This window comes from Rhinolophus sinicus, linkage group LG03 (assembly GCF_036562045.2).
Source record: "Rhinolophus sinicus isolate RSC01 linkage group LG03, ASM3656204v1, whole genome shotgun sequence".
In the NCBI taxonomy this organism is placed as follows: Eukaryota; Metazoa; Chordata; class Mammalia; order Chiroptera; family Rhinolophidae; genus Rhinolophus; species Rhinolophus sinicus.
In genome coordinates, this window is record NC_133753.1 from 190,000,898 (window position 1) to 190,023,300 (window position 22,403).

Consider the following 22,403-nt stretch of genomic DNA (forward strand, 5'->3'; position numbering starts at 1 on the left):
GTCACGTTGGGGCACAAGGCACAGGATTTTAAGTAGTTGTGAAACAACTGAAGTTCAACTAAACTCAAAATATTACTTGAAACTTGCACGGGGAAAGATGCCCTGAGCATGTGAGACGATATATGAGGCCTTGACAGATACCAGCAAACACTCCCGACCTTAGAAGTTCATGCCCAGTACTACAAATCTATACTAGCTGACCTGAAACTGTAGTTTTGATAAAGAGACTTTTCACAAGGGCTTCCATGGAGGCGACCAGTTTCTAAAAAACAGTGAAAACAAAGGGTAGGGAGGTTGAGGAGCCTGGGAGGGAGGAAAGAGGGAGAACTGTACCTTCACATGTTAGAGGCTCAATATTGAGTGAATCACTCAGTGAAGTATCATGGAGAACACACTGGAGTATTAAAACACGAAGAACAAGACAGCACACGGCAGGTCAACAAGCATCCGCTGTACAAGTCCTATCACGACAATCAGCTAAGTACCCAGAACTGAGCTTAACAAACATTCAAAGAACAAAACAGAGGCATGTACCATGGATAAAACTTATGTAATAAACTTTCGCTCAGTTCCAGTGACTCTTCTCTCGGCTCCAGAGTTCAGAAGAAGGAATCAATGCGCCTGAGTCTGGGAGACCCAACATTTATACTAATAATTCCATTGGCTATGTTTGCGTTTCAAAGTGAGTGACCAAACTAATCCTTAGCTACAAACTGAACTCCAAGTTCATTTTTTAACTGTCAAGTAAAATGACAAAGAGCTGGTCTGGTCCACAGACATCAGTGCCATCCAGCTGTCCGTGCCGAGATGGTGGCTGATTCTGTCCAGCCCACGCTGGCACTGGCTTGCCATCTCTTCCACTTCCCCTTTCCTATCGGCCGTTCAGCTTCCTCCATGGCATTTCGGCCTGTCCTAGCAGTCGATTTGGAAGACACAGAGCACTCAGTTTTCCTGTCACTTTACAGATGTCACAGGAAAGTTGAGGCCTTCTTGTGACAGGTCAACAAACATGCCCAAGGTGTGCTAGGTGTTATTCTAAGACCTACAGCAAGATTCTCTCTTTACTAGGCAAGAAGGAATTTAGTTCACTTTTCTTAAATGCTCGAGGAACCATTCTCTGCTCTGGGTGAGAAGAGACACAAATTGTTGAAAGCATGCTCCCTCAAGAGCTTCCACCACCAGCTCCCCTGACCACCTCCGTTCCTGAACCACTCGGGAACTGGTCTGTACCCACTGTGGCAATCCCAAGCCTCAGGTCTACTGTAATCGGGACAAGAGGGAGAGGGCAGTCTGCTTCTCTTTTCTTGACAGTCAACCTCTGATGTTAAATGAGATTCTTTATCTCTCTGAATTGGGGGAGGTCTCGCTCGAGAAACTGACGTCCTCCTCTTTCTTCTCCAGGCTTGAGGGCATTGAACCAAACGATCTTCACTGTCTCTTTCCTGTCTCATATTCTGATTCTGACATACAAATGTTTAGTTAATGATTCTCAATATTCAAGCACTTAAATTTTGTGAGGGGAGTAAATGTCTTAACTATTACATTGTTTTGTACACCTGAAACTAAAAAAAATTTAAAAAGAAAAGAAATAATAAAAGTGGCTACCAAAACCCCCTGTCCATCCCTGCCCATTCTGTGGGTTTTCTTCTGCTGTTGTCCGTTTGCTTTTTATTGTCAACTGTTCCTTATTATCACTTGTTATTACCGCAAAAATAAATCTTGGTACCTCTCTTACCAAAAGAGTTAGGGGTAGGTTAAAAACCTGTGGCATCCTAGCTTTGGCAATTGGTTTTAAACGTTCCCCCGCCCCTTCCCCACTGGCAAAGAAGGGAAACTACGCTTCTAAGTCCTTGGAAGTTGTGTTTCGGGGAAAAATTTTTTCCATAACCTGATCCTTGAATCACATTCTTCCACTGCCGCCCACCAACGGCAGACCCCACAGGCTGGAGCAGGAAAGAATTCTCACTGGGCTCACAGTGCTGGCACACCTTGAATTTGGTGCATTGGAAGGAAAAACGCCTGGTAATTATGTTAAGCCTAGAGTAGGCACCTTTCCAAAACCTCCCAAATCAGCTTTTACCAGCTGTGGCCCTACCTCCATTTCCAACTTTGCTTTCTCTGCCAAAACGATGCAGGGAGAAGGGAAGAAAATAACATAATAAAAAATTCAAATGAATACACCCACAGAAAATATTTAGCTAATTCTAAAATAATCCAAGGTGCAGAAAGGTTGGAAAATGAGTTCCTTCTCCAAACTTTTGAGCGTGGGAGGTAAGTCAATCACAGAATTCTAAACTGGGCGGGACTTAGGGATCAGCCAGCCCAGTGCCATTGTAGAGATGAGGGCACAGAAGTCCAGAGTGGTTGCAGCTTCCAGGCACACAGTCCTGGACAGAATGAGTCTAGAATCACATCTTGACTCCCAAAGGGTGCTGTTTCCACTACACCCAATAGGGAAACCCCTGTTTGCTGTGTGAACTAAAAACTCCTACTTGGACCAACAAGCATATCTGACACCTGCCAATTTCCCATAAACGCTGCAGTACCTGGAGCCCAAACTCTGTAGTACCTGGAGCCCAAACTCTGCGTTCGTGAACCGGCATGCTTCCAAAATTCACCGGTGGGCTCATCCCCCTAGGGTGGCCATCAGAGTTACACAAAGGGAACGCGCTCAAAACTGAGAAGCAGCGTTTCTCATCTTCCTTGGAGCTGGGACTCGAGGGCACGACTGAAAGGACGGCAGGGAAAAGACCTGAGTTCACTTCTAAGGTGAGGGCCCAGCTGCCAACTCGGGGGCGCAGAGGCCGGGACACAGGTGGCGAGCCCCGGATCTCAGCGATCCGACATTTGCGCCACCTGTGCCACACTGTGCTGCTGCGCTTGTCCTTGGTGACACTGTTGTTAAAAAGCCAGTTCTCTGTTGTTCAGCGAGTCTCGATTGCTGCGAAGGTGTGTGGGCCACATCCTCTGCCAGCAAGGCAGGCGCGAAACTCATCGACTCCCCTCCCACTACAATCAAGGGCTCAGAGGGGACACCTAGGAGTCACGCTGCTGCTCCGCGGCAGGGCCCGGCCCGACCGCCGCCTGGGCCCCTCGCCCCCACCCCGCAAGACCGGCCCTCTTTCCAGGAACCTGCCTTCCCCACCTCCGCAGGTCGCTCGCTGCAGGGACCCAAACAGCTCTGCCCTGGTCCTTATGCACACGCAACGCGGTCCCCGACGGCTGCCCCAACCCTGCAAGGCTGTGGGGTTGCAGCGCGTCACCGTCTCCGCCCTGGTAAGACGCCCGGCGCCCCAGGTCCCCCATTCCTCGGAGCGCGAGCCCTGCACGCCAAGCCCCGGGCTGCGCCGACCGCGGGCGAAGGAGAGCGCGTCCCCGGCCGCCCGCGGCCCCCGCCCGCCCCACCGCCCCGCCCGCGGCCCACCTGTGGCGGGGGCGCGAGGCCGCTCCCGCGCCCGCGCCCGCGGGGCTCCTCCGCGCCGCCATGCCGGCCGCGCGCTGCGCACGGGCGCGGAGCCTCCGCCCGTGGGTCTGTCAGCCGCGGCGGCCGCCCGCCGGCGCCCGGGATCCCTTCCCGGCCACGGGGGGAGCGCGGGACGCGCCGGGCGGGGATGGCCTTCCGCGCACCCGCCGGGGGCCGGCGACCGACTGACGCGTCGGTCGGCCAATGGCAAGCCGCGGTAGGGCCGAGGGGCGGGGCCGGGGGCGGGGCCAAGGGTCGAGGATTGGGAGGGTCTCACTTGGTGTCCGCGGCGCGGGCTCCGGCTGTGCGGGGGCGACGGGTGCTCCCCGGTAGCACAGGCTGCTTCTGGGATCCGAGAGCTGCTCCTCGGGAAACATCCTGGGATTTCCATCCCGCCCCCTCTCTGGCATTTTACATCGACGGCCCATTGAGTGGGAAGAAAAGAAACCTGGAGGGTGGGATGATGAGAGAGAGGACCAGTGCCGTTTTCCTCTCCGCTGCGAAATCACAGGATTCCCTTTTCTGGCTACGTCACAGCACTGGTGGGACTGGAATCCAGATGTCGCTGTTGGCCCGGGGCCTGTTCCCCAAGATTGGGCAATTTTTCTGATCTTTATTTCCCCGTGGGTCAGCAGAATGGGGTTATGCTTACTTAGAGCTCACAGTTTACCTTAGGAGCGGGAATATGTGCGCCATTGACAAAATTAGTGCTCTGATAAAATGGTTTAAAAAGAAAAAAACTATGGGAGTAGTAAAGGGTAAAAATAAACAGCTCAACGATAAAAAGACTCTCACAACAAGGATCTTTTGTCCCCAATTTCCTAGTGAGATGGACTTTTCCTTTTCAGAAAAAAAGGGAAGAAAATAAAAATCTTCGCGAACACTTCCTCTTTCTCCAATACACACAATTCCAGAGACAGACTTGGATGTGCATGTTTTGGCAGCTTTTGAAGCAGAAGTTCCATAACTAAAGAAAGATGAAAAACACCCTGCAATTTTACGTGATTCCAGTGCACTAAGGGCAATGTCTACAAGTAACAGAATCATTTCCCCACCTTTCTGAGTCTCAGAGCAAATGATTAGAGGATCACAGCGCTTTGGGAACTCCAGGAAATTTCTGAATCAGAGCAACAGCAAATAATATAATGCTAGGCATTTACTGACAGCTGACATCAGACCAGGCACTCTGGTAAACCTTTTTCGTATTATTTCATTTAATCCTCACACTTGCCCATGAGGTGGGTACTGTTATGATCTCCAGCTTACAGATGAGGACACAGGCTCAGTAAATGTTAGTGCAGAGCTTGAACCTAGATCCAATCTCTCAACCACCCTACCATTCTGCAACCCGTGACTCACAGAAGATAACAAAAACGTTCCCCAACTCTGCTTCATGTTTAGAAAAAACATCCCTTTAATCCAAATCAGATTTTAACACAGAGGGGTAGTTTTCGACAGCCATAAACCATGACTTCCGTGTAGAGAGACAGCCATGTTACTCACACAAAATAAATGACTTTAAATTGCTGCGCCTAATTAACGCTAAACAAAGTTATTTGCAGCGATGAGTAGAATTGTCCATGTTGAAAGCTGAAAACATCAGGACTAATTTGTTGTGGTGTAATAAAATTTACTTAAGTCCTTTAACCACAGAACAAATTAGCCAGTAACTTTCCTCCTCCCACAAGGTAATATTTATGAACCAGCTGTTTAGACTCAGCCTAAAATCCTTTCAATTAATTCATGCTCAGGATTTTGTGGTTTGCTATAATGTTCATTGTCACTCCAAAAGCAGAGGGAAGCCTCTTAGTGTGGTACTTACAGAGCTAGACCTAGACTGCCGGGCTTAGCTGCATACTAGCTACATGGTCTTGCACAATTATTTACCTTTTGTGCCTCAGTTTTCTCATCTGTAAAATGGGGCTCTTAAGAGCATCTTTCTCATGGGATTGTTATGAGGATGAAGTGATTAAATATTTGCAAAATCCTTAGAGCAATGTTTGACACATAATAAATACCATATAAATATTCACCAAATAAAAGGCATGACTACTCATAGAGATTTGTGATTGGCTTTCTGGTCTACCCATGTGTGATTTACTACATGTCTTAACAATTATGAGGTTATTGATTTTTTTAATAAAAAACCTAGATTGTGAACTTTTGGGGGGCAAGAACTCTGATCTAGAGCTTGAATATTGGTAAAGGGGTAAATCGAGAATACGTGAGGCCAGCTAAAGCTCACACTCAACAGAGACCATTGTTGCAGTGGTCTTAGCTAAAATATTGACACACATCATTGCATTTACCAAAACATGGATCTTAGAACAACTGAAAACAAAGGTAGTGCCCAGCACTGTGATTAAAAGCCACATGATTGTGATGCTGGAGAGTTCAGAATGAGGGGCCGGGCAGCGGCTACTTCAGTCTGTCACAGTAAGGATCGTGACACTGTCCAGATCAGAAGGAAGGAAGGGAGAGAGAGGAAGAGAGGGAGGGAGGGAGAGAAGGAGGGAGGGAGGGAGGGAGGGAGGGAGGGTAGGAGGAAGGAAGGAAGGAAGGAAGGAAGGAAGGAAGGAAGGAAGGAAAGGGAGGTAAGGAAGGGAGGGAGGGTAGGAAGAAGGAAGGGACAGAGGGAGGCAGGAAGGCCAAAAGCAAACTAACAAGATCTGGTCAATAGCCCTTAGCAAATATTTTCTTAGAATTTTTGTTTTCACAAAGTTATCTTGACTATTTGAACTCTGGAAATGGAATGTGAACATCCAGAACCTTTGAAGACATTGCAAAATGTATTTTCCATCGCTGTGCCAAAACTTTCATTTTACTCAAGGGTCACTCATCCATATCTGGGTCAGCCACAGGCTAGGGCACGTTGGCTTTGCTTCTGAGAATGGAGGAACTTGTTGTAACCTTTGGGCGGCAGTTGCAGTCTTCATTTCTATGGAGAGTTGCCGTGGTTGACTGACCTCTGGTTAAACATCCTCGTCTAGTAGGGACGTTACTGGTCAGTTGCTATAATTCCTGTACCAAGAGTGGTGCCTGGCAGCTGGAAGGCACTTATCAGTACTGATTGAATGAAAACATAAGTGACTGTGTGAGTGAAGGTAACGACTGGACTTACTTCTTCCTACTCACTCTCATGCTGTGATGGTGGACCCATGCCCTGGGTGAGATGGGTTTACTAAGAACGGACTTACTAAAAATCAGTGCAGTTTTCCCACCTGTACTCACTTTCAAGTGTCCTCATCCAACTTCACTGTGCTTTGTGTGTGTGAGGTGAACATATAAAATTTACCATCTTAATCATTTTTAGGTGTACAGCTGAGTGTCATTAAGTACATTGACACTGTTATGCAACTATCACCAAACATCCATTCCAGAGCTTTTGTACCTTCCCAAACTGAACCTGTGCGCCTTCGTATTAAGCAGTAAGTCCCCATTCCTCCCCAGCCGTCAGGCCCAGCCCCTGGCCACCATCGTTCCACTTTCTGAACTTGACTACTCCAAGCACTGCATGTAAGTGGCATCATACAGCATTTGTGCTTTTGTGACTGGCTTATGTGACTTAGCGTAGTGTCAAGAATCATTCATGTTGTAGAATGATCACAATTCCATTGTATGTATCGATCACATTTTGTTTATCTATTCATCCATCAATGGACACTAGGGTTGCCTCAACCTTTTGGCTATTCTAAATAATGCTGCGAGGAACATAGGTATACAAACATCTCTTTGAGTCTCTGCTTTCAATTATTTTGGGTATAAACCCAGAAGTGGAACTGCTGGATCATATGGTAATTCTGCTTAACTTTTTGAGGAACGTCCATACTGTTCTCCACAGCAGAAAACACTTCCGCCAATAATACATAAGGGCTCCAATTTCTCCACATCCTCACCAACAGTTGTTATTTTCTACGCTTAAAAAAATAATAATAATCATTCTAATGGGTGTGAAGTGGCATTCCACTGTGGTTTCAACTTACTTGCACTTCCCTAATGATTAGCGATGTTGAACATCTTTTTATGTGCTTATTAGGCGTGTGTATAGTCTCTTTGGAGAAATACCGTTTAAGTCCTCTGACTATTCATTCTCTTTGAAAATATTATGCCATCACTGTTGATATCCATAACAATTAAAAATTTGAGAAACCCTTATCTTTCAACTTTAATTCTGCATCGTATCTGAGCCTATGTTGCTCCTTAATTACACGAAGTCCCTGAATAACTATAAAAACTTTTATTTTAACATCAGTTAGGGTTAGATTTTTATAACAGAATACAATGGGTAGAGGTTAATGGTGGTGAGGATGAAGATGGTGGCAGAATATAAGTGAGCACTTAGGTGGTGGCGGCTTCTGCTAAATGCTCTGCATGTATTAATTAATTCAACCCCCTATCTGAGATATGTACTATTATTGTTCCCAATATACAGACAAAGGAACCAAGGCACAAAGGATTTACAGTATCTTGTGCTAGGTATTTCAGTTATTAAATGGTAGCCTGGGATTTGAACCCAGGGCCGTATAGAAAATATCCTCTAAAAAGTACAAATGACTTCCCAAGAACTGAATGATTCCCAGAAAGCCATGTCTGATCGTTTTCCTGGCTGAGCAGAGGCTCGGAGAACCGGTCCACCTGGCAACCTGCCAGTCCAGGGGATGGGAGAGATGCCCCAGGTCCACCATCAGAGCACGGCAGTGAGCAACTGCTGCAGTGGTGAAGCTAGTATGAGGCCAAGACCCAAGCTGGCATTTCGCAACCAATGCTGAGAAATCCAGAGGGCCAAGGCGGACATAGGGAAGCCAAGAGGCGAAGCCTACACAGGCAGGAAGAGCACGAAGAGCACTTGAGAGAGGGGCCAACATGGCAGGAGAGAAGCAAGACTAAAGAACCCTAACACCGTCCCGAGGGCACAGGCGGTAGCTTCTGGACTCCTTCACACTGGGCCCTTTAAAGCTGTTCAAGCTAGGACCTCACGCGCTACAATTTAAAATGTGTTCCTTGGTCTGGGGTTTAGTCTCCTGTAAAAATAATACCAGTCAACTGGATTACAAGGCCCTCCTATCTGTCATTTACACCTTAGGGTCGACAAGCCTTAAGCTCCAAGAGCAGATGCTGACAAGGAGAGGGCAAAAAGAGCTGAAATGCTGGCTAAATGGGGTGCAGGAGGTCAGCTGAAAGCAGTAAAGGGAATTGAAAGATGTGGGGGTGGTGTCTGTGGACAAGAACTTCACGATTTTGTGTAGGTCCAGACCAGAACTTAGCATTTCCTTAATTTTTTCTTTTTTTTTTTTTTTAATTAGACAGCTTCACTGCTTCTCAAATTCCTGCCATCTGTCCTGCCTGTGGTTTGCACTGAGCGGTGCTCACTCACTGTCTCTGGCCTTTGAGCCTGGTGTTTGCACCCCCTGAGTGTGCTTTTTCTGTCCCTTTCAGCTGGGTGACTCCCGTGGGCCTTCCAGACGTCGCTCAATCCGCTCTCCTTTGGGAAGCAATTCTGGACCATCCACGATGAGTTAGCAACCTGGCCCCACCACCCGCCACGTGTTCCCCTCGCTCCCACTGCACCCGTATGCTGGGAGCCACTTGACCAAGTCCTCGTCTCTCTCCACGCTTGACTGGGAGCTCCCGAAGCCAGGGACAAAGATCTCAGTCTCCCTTGGGTCTCCTGCTCCACGGCTGCTGGACACTGAATGAGCAGGTGCAGAATGCAGAATGTAGGATTTATGCCTCTCTTCAAGGTTTATCATCCATTTTCCTCCTCATCACCAGTTCCTTGAGTCTGCAAGGAGACTGCTTCCCTTTCTCTACAAATGGGCTCTGAGTACTCAGATGTCCTTGTCAACGAACCCGCCTTCCGAATGATGGCACTTCCTCCTTCATGCCTGGTAAGCTTTTTAAGATTGCAGGGACAGTAGGAGCCTTGCCACATGAAATATACAAATGAAAAACAATTTTGCCATATAACCTGATGAAAGAGTAAAAATTGATGGACAGCTGCAATCTCTAAAATTTTGAGAGACTTCACTGGGCTTGCAGCTCTGATTAACCAACAAAGCATACTTTTTTTATATTTCATTAAAGAGGAACAAACAAATGGTAGCCTTTGTGGCTTTGTCTACACCCCCACCCTGCTCCCATTTTAGAAGTAAATCCAGGAGTAGTGAAAAAGGAACAGATCGCTCTTTTTCCTCCGACTCATTTATTTCTCAGCATCCCCATGCAGGCATGCTGTTAGTTGACTGCTTTTCTAGACTGGAATTTTGCCTCAGTGTTATTAACATTTAAGAGAGAGCCACTGGTGGAAGAGAGTGAATCTTGGAACCATCTAGATCTGGCTTCCCACCATCAATTACTTGAACGATAATGGGAAATCACTCATCCTTTCTGTGCCTCAATTTCCTCTACTGTAAAAGGAATAGAAGGTACTGGATGATTTCTGAAATCCCATCTAATCCTATAATCATGATTCTGAGATGAAAATTTCCACAAACAGGGTGGTTTAAAAACATGTGCTGCATCTAAATGATTACATGCCAGATAGCAAATCAAACCCATCGTGTCAAAAAATATTGACCGACACTGGAAAGACTCATATTTGTTTCCTTATTTTTGGGAAGAAATACTCTTTCTTTCCTCTTGTAAGGATTGCTTCTGTGTGTATTGAAGGTGCAAGGGGACTTCTGAAGTCCTTTTGTCTTTATAAGGAAAGAGCCTATCTGATACTGAGATGTGTCTGAAGGACATGTAACCCAGAGATGGAGAAACAGCCCTAGTACATTATTTGAGCTCCTGGATTCAGCCATACCTGAAGCAGTAATATTCTTATGTCTTGCAGGTAGATGAGCCAAAAAAACTCCTCCTCTTCGCATTATTTTTCAATTATTCCTATTTAAGATAGGTTTCTTGTCAGATAGCTGCATCTGAAATAATACTAATATAGCATATGCAGACAAATTTTGTGAAAAACATATTTATGTACAGAAAAATATTAGAAGAATAAACCCCAAATGATTGTTATCATGGGTGATAAGATGAAAGGCCATTTTTACATATTTTCTTATGGCAATCACTCAACTCTGCCATTATGGCATGAAAACAGCCCCACATAATTTGTAAAATTAATGAGCATGGCTGTGTTCCAATAACACTTTAGGAAATTCAAGTTTTATATAATGTTCTCATGTCACAAAATATTCTTCATCTTTGGATTACTTTCAACTATTTATAAATGTAAAAAGCCATCTCAGCTCACAAACCATAGAAGGTCAGGTCCACATTTGGCCAGCGGGATGTAGTTGGATGATCTTTGCTCTGCTCATAGTAGGATATCTGTCGTCACACTCACTTTTGCTGCAGTTTCAACTTCTGTGACCCTCACGTTGATCCCTCCGTGTCTGGCATGGTCTTTGAGGAAGCTTCAGGGGTTGGGGGTTGTTGATGAGGTTTGTGTCTCCAGGGGCATTTATGTTCTTTCCTTTCACTGAGACGCCTACAGGCGTCTTCCTGCTTTCCCACCCTTTGCATCAGACCTTGTGTCCCCACACCTCTGCTCAAGAGAGCAGCCACGTGGCAATTCTTGGGGTTGTCAAGCCCTATTTTGGAATCTGAGCTTGAAGCTAATAGATCTTGCAAGGATTTTTTCTTGCTTGCTGCCATGTTGGTTGTCTACTCCATCATCATCACCAAGTGGGGGAAGTTTATTGCTTTGTCAAAAATATTAAGTAAATGATCAGCCCATGGCAAATTTAAACTTTTAAAAGAATCTTTCATTTGGGAACATTTTTGAAGTTTTATGTTAAGAAGGAAGAAAAAGGTCAAAGGGTTTGCATTGATGGCTGTCCTGGTGTGTCAATTAAGAATGTTTCCAGCTATGACTCACAACAAATCTACATTATAGTGGATAAAATAAATAAGAGTCACAGGTCACAGGAAGCCCAGAAGCAGGCATTGCTGGAACTGGTTTTGCTTCCCTACCCTGTGATTCTCTTGGTCCTTCTGTTATGAAGGCTGTTCAAGCTCTAAGCACTGTGTCAAATTCAAGGGAGGAAGAAGGAGAAGAAACAGCACCAGTTACAGGAATCCTTCCCAGATGCTCCAGTAGATAATGGAACACTGTGCAGTAAGTACAGTGTTCTGTACAGTAAGTAGCACTGTACAGAATGGCCCCATGTAACTATCCTGACTGCAGGGGTAGCTGGGAAAGCAAGATCTAGCTTTTTCAGGCTCTGTGGTGGTGGGGTAGGGGTGGAGGTGACAATAGACAGGGGGTTAGGAAGAGCTGTTGGGTGGGCGTAACATTTATGTGATACTCAATAAAAGTCCTGATGGAAGGCAAAGCTTTTTTACCTTATGCCTGTGAGATGGGCTACTCCAGGAAGCATAGACTTTATTTGTCTTATACAATGGGGTAGCCCCACCTCCTAGCACATTGCAATCACTCAGTAAATATTTGCAGAATGAAAGAATGCATGAGTTAACGACAAGAGCTCTTGGAAACTCATGGTTGGTAAGGTCTATCCTTTTCTGGACAACACACCCTCAAAGAATCCTTTGGTTCACTCATGCCCCTCAGATCTTCAAACATACGTAGTTTAAAGCTATACATGTGACACATATGACAGAAAGTGCTCCAACACAGCTCCACCAGCTGTCTCTGCCCATAATTTAAGCCCTGCTGAAATCCTACCTGTCACGGACGCCTTTCTTGACTGGTGAGACAAAGTGCTCTACCTCCACAATCTTTCCCAGCTCAGGATAAAGCTTATTTAGTGGCTGCCCAGAGCTGGAAATTGTAAGACATAGTAAGACAAATAAGGTAAAGATAAGGTGGGGGGAAGCATTGCACGTCTTCATTCAGCCCTTCTTATGTTTCAGACACAATGCTAGGGACGTTCCATATGGTTGTTGAGACTTTACTGAGGAGAAAGAGAAAGCTCACACAATTCAGCGTGAGCCTTCGAGAAATATCATGAGCTAAATAAAACAAGATTGAAAAAAGAAAAAAATGAATATTACCCAAAGGCCCAAACTAGTAGATGTGGTTCCAGTGGCAGGCTGCCTGAGGGCATTAATCACCTCTTCTACCCCAAAACGACCAGAGGAATTAAAAAAGAAGGACACATAAAAATCAAAAAAGAAACACCAATGGGCAAAATGTTGCATCATATTCTTGGAAGAGGGGAGGTCACTGTGGAGGTCGCACTCAACAGAGAGAGAAAACTTTCCACTCAAATGCCCACGGTAGAGAAATCCAACAAGAAAAACAGCTAACAATCATCTGATCATATGTTTTAAATGATGATTATATTCCTGGCACTTCTTGGATGTAACAAGATGCTTTGAAATTGGATCAGTTAGAGAACAAGAAAGAATTCTTGGAAATTAAAAATGTGATCATCCAAATAAGACACTCAAGAATGCCTTGCCCATCGTCCAAGTTTAATCAATGTTAATTATTGATTTGGACCATTTACTCTCTGGTTCCACTTTTCTCTCCCATTATCATGTTGTGATCTACCCCTAGGTCCAATCCAGAGCACCCTCTATATTACAAACTGTTACTGGACAGAGGGGAAAATTTTAGAATCTTGGATTATATCACAAACTCTAATCTGTATCTCTCCTTTGAAAGGAATGGACAGTGAGGTGAAGAGAAGCCCATCAATGTTTCTAAGGTCATGTAACTACTTAGTGGGACAACCAAGAATAGAGCCTGGCTCCCAAGTGGTGCCCCTGCATCTACTGTCTTTTCTTGGTTCAGCACTGCTGTGGGCATGTGAGGTGGGTTGGCTCAGCCGCCTTCTTTCAGGGAATGCCTACCTCTCCCCAGTTCCACGATGTGCGATGCCCATCATTAGAGTATCTTCATTGCTTCCGGACAAGAAGGGGCCAATGACCCACAAAGAACCAACTTGAGCCTTCCCTGCATTTGGAATACAGACATTAGAATAAATAAGTCACTTTTCACCAGGCTTATTCGTACAGGGGAGGGAAAGAATATTTTCCATTTACTTGTCTTAGGTCCCTAAGCTGGGGTCCTATAAATCAGACAGGCAAAAGACAGATTAATGGGAGAAAAACAAACACAAGCTTGTTAACATGTGCATCATTCATACACATGGGCGTAACCAGCAATGAGTGAGCCAAAGAGGTGGCTAGAATTTGGGCTTATATACCATCTGAAGCTAAACAAAGACAAGGGGCAAGGGCAGCAAGTGATGGAAGGGGACCAGGAAAAGGATGGCAAACAAGGGTTGTCTAGTAAGGTTTGTTATGCAGATGTAAGTCTCCAGTCATAAGAGTTGTTAACAGTCCTCCTCTTCCTGGTACAGGAGAGGGAGACATCTTGACAAATGGACATCTATAAATACAAATTTCCTTTACAGAGGACAACTTGTGCCTTGTTTTTAGAGCTTTTCCTGTGTCTACTGATTCTCAAAGGTCTTTAGCTCAAATGAATCCGTACCCTAAAGGAGCATATTTAGGGGTGGCATGTTCTGGTACCCTACATTTGTTAGGAAGGCTCTGCAGAGACAGTGGCCACCGCTAGGTCGACCCAGGCTGTGGAGACAGGGGCAGAGAGCCACTGCGGAGCGTGGCCAGGGGAAACCCCTAGATGACAGTGGTGCGGCCAGTCTCAAGATCAATCGGTCTAGTTGGGACAGGAAGCCAGAGGATTCCGGAAGGAAAGGTTCCAGGGAGAAGAATGGAATTGGTTATGTAATACATTTGAGCATTTGGAAAATAATATGGAAGGTACCTGGTAGAGCTGATGGCATACTTGGAAAAAATTTAAACCTAGAAAACCAAGCAAGCAAACAAAAGGGAGGCAATGAGGGCAATGTTTGTTGTCCAGGAAGAACAAACAGTTGTATGAGAAGTGAAACATATATTACATCATGCTTCTTGACTCAGCAATAAGCAATATTGACATGGTTATAGTAAGGTGAAAAAAATTGTGACACACTATATTGGTAGGATGAGAGGAGACAAAATGTGGGGAAGAGTAACAGAGACAAATTTTCATCTTGTAACAGGAAGTCTAAAGGTAATGTCTAGAATGATAAAAAGTAGAAAAGGCACATCATTTAAACACAGAGAGTATCAAAAAAAGTATACACATTTTAAGAAAGAAAAACTGTATTAAAATTATAATACTCAATATATACTAATAACAAAAGACGAATACAAGTCACGTTTGACTTCTGCAATTATAAGAGGTGCTCAAAGTGGTTACCATCAGCATAATTTTAATAGTTTTTTCCTTTCTTAAAATGGGTATACATTTTTTTGGCACTGTGTGTGTGTGTGTGTGTGTGTGTGTGTGTGTCTGTGACATATATAATATATGTATATATATATATTTCAAATAGTATTTTGGAAAAATATTCCATAATCAGTATTCCCTGAGAAGCCATAAATGTGGGTTGTATCATGACATTAAAAATAAATCATCTTATTTCATTAACGTGAGTCAGTAAATATAAACACAAGAGACAAAGAACATATGCTTTCTCAAATCCAAGCCTCTGTGAATACAGTGAAACTTAATGATGTAGAGAGAAGAAAAGACAAGAAAAAGGAATTTCCATTAAAAGCCACCTCTTACAACAAAATGGCCCAAAAATGCAAGGAGAGGTCTTTGTCTCAGTGGTGGCCCTGAAACTCCAGCTAAGGGGGTGGCAGCCTGTGAGCAAGCAGGAGCTTGGTTCTGCCCCACACCCTTTAGCACATCATGTTCAAGGGCAGGGCTGAGATCTCAGTACACAACATTTTAAACATCTGAAAAATAACAGCGATGAATGTGTGTGCGTGCATCTATGCCAGAGAAAAATGAAGAGTTTCCATTTTTCAGGAACCCGATATTCTCAAGTCTGTTTTTCTTTGCCGCAGTTCTTGGGACTAACTCCCTAGGACCCTGTCCCTTTGACCCCAGCCCTCCAAAGTCCTGCCAGTAATGCACGGGGACACGAGTGATGCTGTCAGTTCTGCCCTGACGGCCAAGAGAATATTCCCAGAGAGGACTGCTGCTTCTGCCTAGGCTGAACTCCAGAATCACAAAGGGCTTTGATTTAAGCACCCCAGAGTCTAGACCACCATCTCTAACCTCACCAGGAGGACCTTTCCACCCAAAGGACCACCTGCGGGCTAAGGATCTGAATGAGAATGGCGGATCCATCCTGGGGAGTGCTGCTTATACACTAACACATCAGTCAGGATCTGTGGTTGTGGCAGAATCCCAGTCAGAACTAGCTTTGACTCCATTACTGGGAGTGCAAGGGGTAGCTCTGGCTCCAAGCATCACTGTCCCCAATGGCAGGACTTCCTGTGTCTTAATCTTGGTCTCTGTTTCCCTCCCCAGATCCAGGCTCACGTGATCCTGAGCCCACACAATCACACAAGAAGATTCTCTCTGTCCCAGCAGCCACTGAAATTCTAGAGAATGGACTGTGGTCCCACAGCGGACACCTCTCTCTCTGTCTCTGTCTCTGTCTCTGTCTCTGTCTCTGTCTCTGTCTCTCTTTCTCCTGGAACAATCACCGCATGAATCATTGCATGGACCCAGCCTGGATCATGAGCCATAATTACATACTTAATAGTGTTGTTCTTGCATTAAGTAATTATCACTCTTTACCAGGAAATCAGTGCAATCCATTGCCAGGAACAGGCCGCTATCTTGGGCCTTTTCAAATTTCCTCCTTTTGTCCTAATAACCCTGCGGCATTTGCTAATTCCCTATCCATTGTCATCAAGTCATCTGCAGGGCTCTCGCCTACTCGTACTGCGGCCTGAGAGCTCGCTCAGCAGATGCGTAGTGCACATTGTGGAGCTTCACGGACGGCATTTCTCTACGTCTTGTTCTACCTATTCTTGTGAGCTTTCACAGAGGAACATGCAAATGCTGGGTTACAGGAAGTCAGCTTGTCTTCAAAGATCTTAATGATTTGTTTTTGTTTGGCATTGAGGTCCCGGTTTTCCGATAAGGCCTGTGGGTGGGTCCTGTGACTTCCCATTTATGTGCTTGGACTCATTCTGGCAAATGTCCAGCGGCAGCCGCACTCTAGCTCCCACCCCAGTGCCATTCGAAAGTGCCAGCTTGCCAGCCTCCCATCACGTGGAAGGGTCATACCTCTTCTTGAATCTGGGGTCTTGTGACTTTGTTCACAACACACAGTGTGTCATGAAAGGTGATGCAGCTTCCTTACCCCTTGTTCTCTGGAATATTCCACTTGGACCTCTGAGCCGCTCTGCAGGAGGTGAGAGCAGCCGTGGCTGCCACGCTGGGAGAGGTCCTGTTACTGGAGGGGCCCTGTGGGAGCCCTGTGGTCGGTAGGCCTAAGACGGTGCGGGTCCCTGCCCATGCCATGCTCCAGACGAGGGTGAACACACCTTCAGATGAGGTCACCCCCCGCTGTCAAGCCTTTGCGCCTTCCCTGCTGAGGCCTCATACATCACGGAGCAGAGAAATGTCCCTGCTGTGCCTTCTCCAAATTCCTGGCTCACAAAATTCACGCATGTAATGAAACGACGGTGGAATCTTAGGCAGCAATAGTAACCGTAACGTCAGCCTGGACCATTCTTCCCAGGGGCAGACCAAAAACTCATAGTGCCATGAAATTATCCCATGGTTTTGGGACATCCAGACGGAAACCTTGTGGAGAGTTACCAGATCCATAGATTGAGACGCTGCAGAATGCAAGGACACAGGGGATCTGGAGTCAACCTCGTTGTACACACAAAGAAATGGAGGCTGTGACCTTTGAAGCTAAGTCCAACCATGGTCCTTTACTTTAGGGAGCAGAGTCTAGTGATCTAAGTAAAATGTGAACCCAGGTTGGCTGGAATCATGCCAATCAGAAGCACATGCATTTCATTCGTGCCTTCAGCAGAAAGGACAATTAGAACGTTCATGAACCATCTACATTCGTGTTTTTGTTCCAGGATGCTGAAAGCCTCTTTACGTAATGCTTAATGCACGGAGTTACCTGGGCCAGAGCGATGAGTTTGGTCTTTGTGCAAACCATTTGAATTCCTGGGGTCCAAGATGAGAAATTTAATTTACACACCACAGGTTAACTTCCTTGGAAATGTGGGTGTCAGTTCATACAACAGGCTACGCAGGGAGGCCTTGGTTAATGGGACCCAGAGCAGCTTTGTCAGTAAGTCCTGAGACGCTGAGGTCAGACTGGGTTGAGAACCCTGGTTGCACCACTGGCTGGCTCTGCAGCGTTGGGCCAGCTGCCCGCCTTCCTGAGCTCCAGGCCCAGTTGAGAACAGCGCCTCTCTTGTTGGGGTTCTAACAGGATGGAACAGAGTGTTGTATGTAAAGGATTGAAAGCTTGCCTGGCACGTGGCTCTACTAATATGGCGTGTCATGATAACTGTCTGGAAGACAGAGCCATGTGCTCACATAAATCACAATAGTGTCACAGCTAGAAGAGCTCGGCTTTGGACCCAGAGCACCTGGCTCAAAGCCCGATGCCACCGTTTAGTAGCAAGGTGACTTTGGCTAGGTCACTCAGCCTCTTTATTGCCTTAGTTTCTAACTCTGCAAAATTGTGATAACAGCAGTCCCTACTCACAGGGCTGCTGGGAATTAACTTATGTAAAGCCTGAGGCCATGCCTGGCTCGTAGTAATCACCCCAAAAAATGTTACTTATCTGTACTATAAACAAAGTCCTGTGTTTTATGTTTTGAAGCCTTTCCTGACTCTTAATAGTGAGGATACTGCCGCCAGAGCTAAAGGAACTGGCTTAAATTTCAGTGTCCCAGAGATGAGGGTGGTGTGGGGCTGGCACTGGCTTCCATGCTCCAGGCTGGGGGTCATGAGGTTCCAGAAACACTTCATCTCCTCCCAGACACTGTCTAAAATCTGCAACTCTCACGCTTGGCTCCTTTGTGAGAGTTGTCACCGACTCAAAAATTATACACATTTCCATTCAATAATCTCAAAAAAAATCCCCAAAGCCATAGTTATGCATAAACAATCCCAATACTTAAGTTGGTGTCACAGGAAACAAAGCCAGGCTCAGAGAAGTGAAGAGCCCTGGTCCTGTCGGGAGCAGCGGTCCCACGATCACCCCCTCTTCCTCATCTCTCTTCCCATCTCCCTCCTGGCTTCCCCAGCTTTACTGAGATCGAATTGACATGGAACACAGTGTACGTGGAAGGTGCACAGCATGGTGTGACCCTGATGTACTCGCACTGCAGAATGATGACTGTTACCTAGCAGCTCCGTCGTGGGACACAGCTCCCCTTTCTTTTTCTGGGGGGAGAACGTTGTCTCCCCTCTTGGCTCACACAATTGATACCTTTGCCCTACTTCTTTTCAACCTGCCACATTTCTTCTTTATCCCTGAGAACTAAAGAGAGCACTTAAAGGAGGTCATTGCTTTCCCGACCCATTGAGAGGTCAGGGTATTTCTCACTAGCTCAGGTTTTATACAAGTTCAGGTCGCAAGAGACTTTGGTCCCTGGGAGAGAGATCGAGAACGGTTGGCAACAACCTCCTGAATGACTTCTGAGAGAAAAGGGTGTGGGACCCAAGTTTCATGTGGTTTTTACTCTCGGGTTGGCAGTTCGAACTTCTACTTTCTGGTTGTCACGGCTACGCCCATTCCAGACCCACGAGGCACCAAGCACACCCCCTCTGCTCCCATGAAGCTATTGTCTGGCTCCAACCATCTGCCCTTCACCAGGAGAGCAGCTTGAGCAAACAGAAGGGAATGGGGGCAGGAGGGGCAGGAAAGAGCCCTAATCACCCCCTACTGCAAACACAAGGCACAGACAAGGACCTCAGGCAGCTTTACAGCAGGGCAGGAGCAGGGGACCTGCAGGCCCCCAGGAAGCCGGAGGGGAACCCAGTTCACGAGTTCACTGTTGAGGCGAGGCTCGCTGTGCGCTCTCACTGGCTGGTTTGGAAGCAGAGTCTCACACAACACGTCAGCAGCCACTCAAAGACAAGAAATAACATAAACCGTGGAATAAGTGTTACTCTGTCCCGTGGCTAGATAGCTTTAGAGTTAAGCATGGAGATTTATTTTCTTTTATCTTTTTTTTCTTTCTTTGCCTCTTTTTTTTTTTTTTTTTAAGGTGACAGTTGTCAGTGGCCATAGAAATTCAACTTTGCTTGTTTGGTTTGATTCAGGGCTTGTTAGGGCAAAGAGGGCCCACTCCCCAGCGTCCTCTGACTGCCCTCCTACAGTCAGCTGGAGCCTTCTGTGTCCAAAGAGGAAGCACAAAACATCAACGTGCACAGGCAGAAACGTACTCTAAACCCTCCTTTTCTTTTTGCAGCGCTTTCTTCCAAACCTCTATAAGGGAAAGGCTTGGAATTTAGAATTAAGCTGCTTGTACGAACTACAATCTGACAGCTTCCTGCTGGAATTCACTTGTGCAACTGGAAAGGTCACAGGGAAATGGGCAGCTTCTGTAATCTGCAGACATCTCCAGGGGAGCCAGGGGGAGTCCAAGAACCATGCCCTTCCCCGCGTGGTCGGCTTCCTGCGGGAGCTGCACAGGCCTTCAGCATCAGCTAGGGCCCTCTGCCACCTCTGCTGATGGAGCAAAGGGAAGGGGTGGGGAGACCAACCAAGGGGAGGGAGCTGGGTGGGGTCCTGGCCTGGGGGTGTCCCCTGTCCCTCCCCCCAGCCAAGTTTACAAAATACAGTATCTCCAAGGGATAGACTGAGGCTCGCGTATGGACAAGGAGGGAACTGAATCACCTTAGAAATGATGGAAGTTTTGTGGGCAGACTGTCTATAACCAGTGCTGGCCATTTGTGGTACCATTTTTGTTGAATGACTAAATACAGAATCAAGGGATCCAGGTTCTTCTCAGTTGAAATACTCTCTTCGGGGTTCACTCACTCTCCTTGGAGGTAAATGCCACGTTAATCTTCAGTTCTAGTGGCCCACCAGGGCTGTTTCTCCCTCCCCAGGGGGGCTTCTTTTCCTTCTCTCTTTTAAGAAGGCAGGTTCAGGGAAGCTATGGGCCATACGGGGTTTCTGTGCCACTTCCTCCAAGTTCTCACTTGTCTCCTCAGCAGAGTGTTTGACAGCCTGGGATTTGGGGGTAGGATTGCTGTGCATCACCCCCAGTCCTGGCCCCTGCCTGTCGTCCTGCTTGTCAGCTGGCCCACTGCTCTGAGCAGCCCGTGTCTTCCCACGGTGCCATGCAGCAGCTCTTGCACGTCTCAGGGTTTGGGGCAGGACTCAAGGTCCTTCTACCTTCTACATGTTGACTATGGCTGGAAGTGGGGCACTGGCTGAGAGGCTTCTGGCTTTTTCTCAACGTCTGCAGGAGCGAGGAAGCTGCACAAATACGTCAGGCCCAGTGAGGCACCAGCTCAGCCATTTCTAATTTGGCTGGATGGATACTGGCTGTGGCCTGGTGCCCATATGAGGCATTCTTGGAAAGGCATGCCGTCTTCTTCCCCAGGCTGCATCGGGGAAGTGGGAACAAGCTTTCCGCTCGGGGATTTCCAGTTCTTCTCCTCTCAACTACCTTGGTGTTTCTACTTATCTTAATTCCTTTGGAAGTATGTTCCTGACATGCAATGACACCTCTCCTGCCCCTTCCAGTCTGTTGGGAACTCCCTGACACCCCATCCTCCTTCCCTATTTTGGCCTCAGGGAATGCTCTTTGTCTCCTGGAGGAAAGATTCCCAGGAGGCGAAACAACCCAGGTGACCAAGAGGAAAATTCATCTGTAGGCATTTCAAAAACAGCTTCCTTGTTACACTGTAGTGATGGAAACTTCCCTAATTTCCTAGTTGCTGACAGAGAAGTCTGCAAGCAACAAGTGACTGGAGCCCCAAACTACTTCTGTGTCTTTCTCTTGTGCACCCAGGACAGCTCTGTGAGCAGCACAGGTGGGGAGACCACAGATCATCAACCAATCTGCCCACCTGAGTATAACTTTGGGGTAACTACAGACTCCCCACTCCCCACACCTGGAGGGATCCACCTGGGACCAGCTCTGGCCCTCAGTACCCCGATCCCAGAAGACGAGTGGGATTCCAATACTTAGCACTGTGTGCTTAAATGAGATGGGGAAGTCATTTACTCCATTTCAGCCAGAGATCCAAAGTAGATTTTATGTGACACTTCAAAAATTGTACCTCGTAAAGAATCAGGGGCTGGCCCGGTGGCTCAGGCGGTTAGAGCTCCATGCTCCTATCTCTGAAGACTGCAGGTTCGATTCCCACATGGGCCAGTGGGCTCTCAACCACAAGGTTGCCAGTTCAATTCCTTGAGTCCCACAAGGGACGGTGGGCTCCGCCCCCTGCAACTGAGATTGAACACGGCACCTTGAGCTGAGGTCCCGGATGGCTCAGTTGGTTGGAGCGCATCCTCTCAACCACAAGGTTGCCGGTTAGACTCCCACAAGGGATGATGAGCTGCGCCCCCTGCAACTAGAAACGGCAACTGGACCTGGAGCTGAGCTGCGCCCTCCACAACTAAGATTGAAAGGACAACAACTTGACTTGGAAAAAAGTCCTGGAAGTACACACTGTTCCCCCAATAAAGTCCTGCTCCCTTCCCCAATAAAAAAATCTTTAAAATAAAATTAAAAAAAGAATCAGCACTCGCCCCTGCCCTGCTTTGGACTCTTCTCCCCATTAGAAGCCTCTGGGCTGTACCCATAGCCAGGTCCAGCTGTCCTCAGACTTCCTAAGGCATTCCTCACCCCAGTCTTCTGGCAAGTGTCTCACAGAAAGAAAACTGAGAAGTAACTATGTGCCATTGTCTGCTGAATTTCCTCTTTGAGGGGCTGCCTGTTGGTAGCGGTTACAAAACCAGGATGAGCTCTTGGACACTATTCAGAGCTTTCCCAGGATTTCCACCTAACTGCTGGGTCTGGACTGGCATTATGCCGTCAAGTGTCTGCAAAAGAGGGCAGAACGTGAGGTTCCCAGCTCTGAGGAGCCTCCTA

At 46.7% G+C, this 22,403-nt stretch overlaps 1 protein-coding gene and 1 long non-coding RNA gene across 2 annotated transcripts in view; one reads left to right on the top strand and one right to left on the bottom strand.

Annotated features, from left to right (window-relative positions):
• OTULINL (OTU deubiquitinase with linear linkage specificity like) overlaps nucleotides 1–3,894 on the bottom strand; it is a 23,437-nt gene extending 19,543 nt beyond the window's left edge. Inside the window, exon 1 of the mRNA XM_019753535.2 lies at nucleotides 3,741–3,894. Coding sequence (XP_019609094.2) covers nucleotides 3,741–3,891 — 151 coding nt within the window. The 5' untranslated portion in view covers nucleotides 3,892–3,894. The remainder of the gene's footprint in view (nucleotides 1–3,740) is intronic.
• LOC141570729 (uncharacterized) overlaps nucleotides 3,122–22,403 on the top strand; it is a 26,015-nt gene continuing 6,733 nt past the window's right edge. The window contains exons 1-2 of the long non-coding RNA XR_012495176.1: nucleotides 3,122–3,276; nucleotides 8,900–9,351. This is a non-coding gene — a long non-coding RNA (uncharacterized LOC141570729). The remainder of the gene's footprint in view (nucleotides 3,277–8,899; nucleotides 9,352–22,403) is intronic.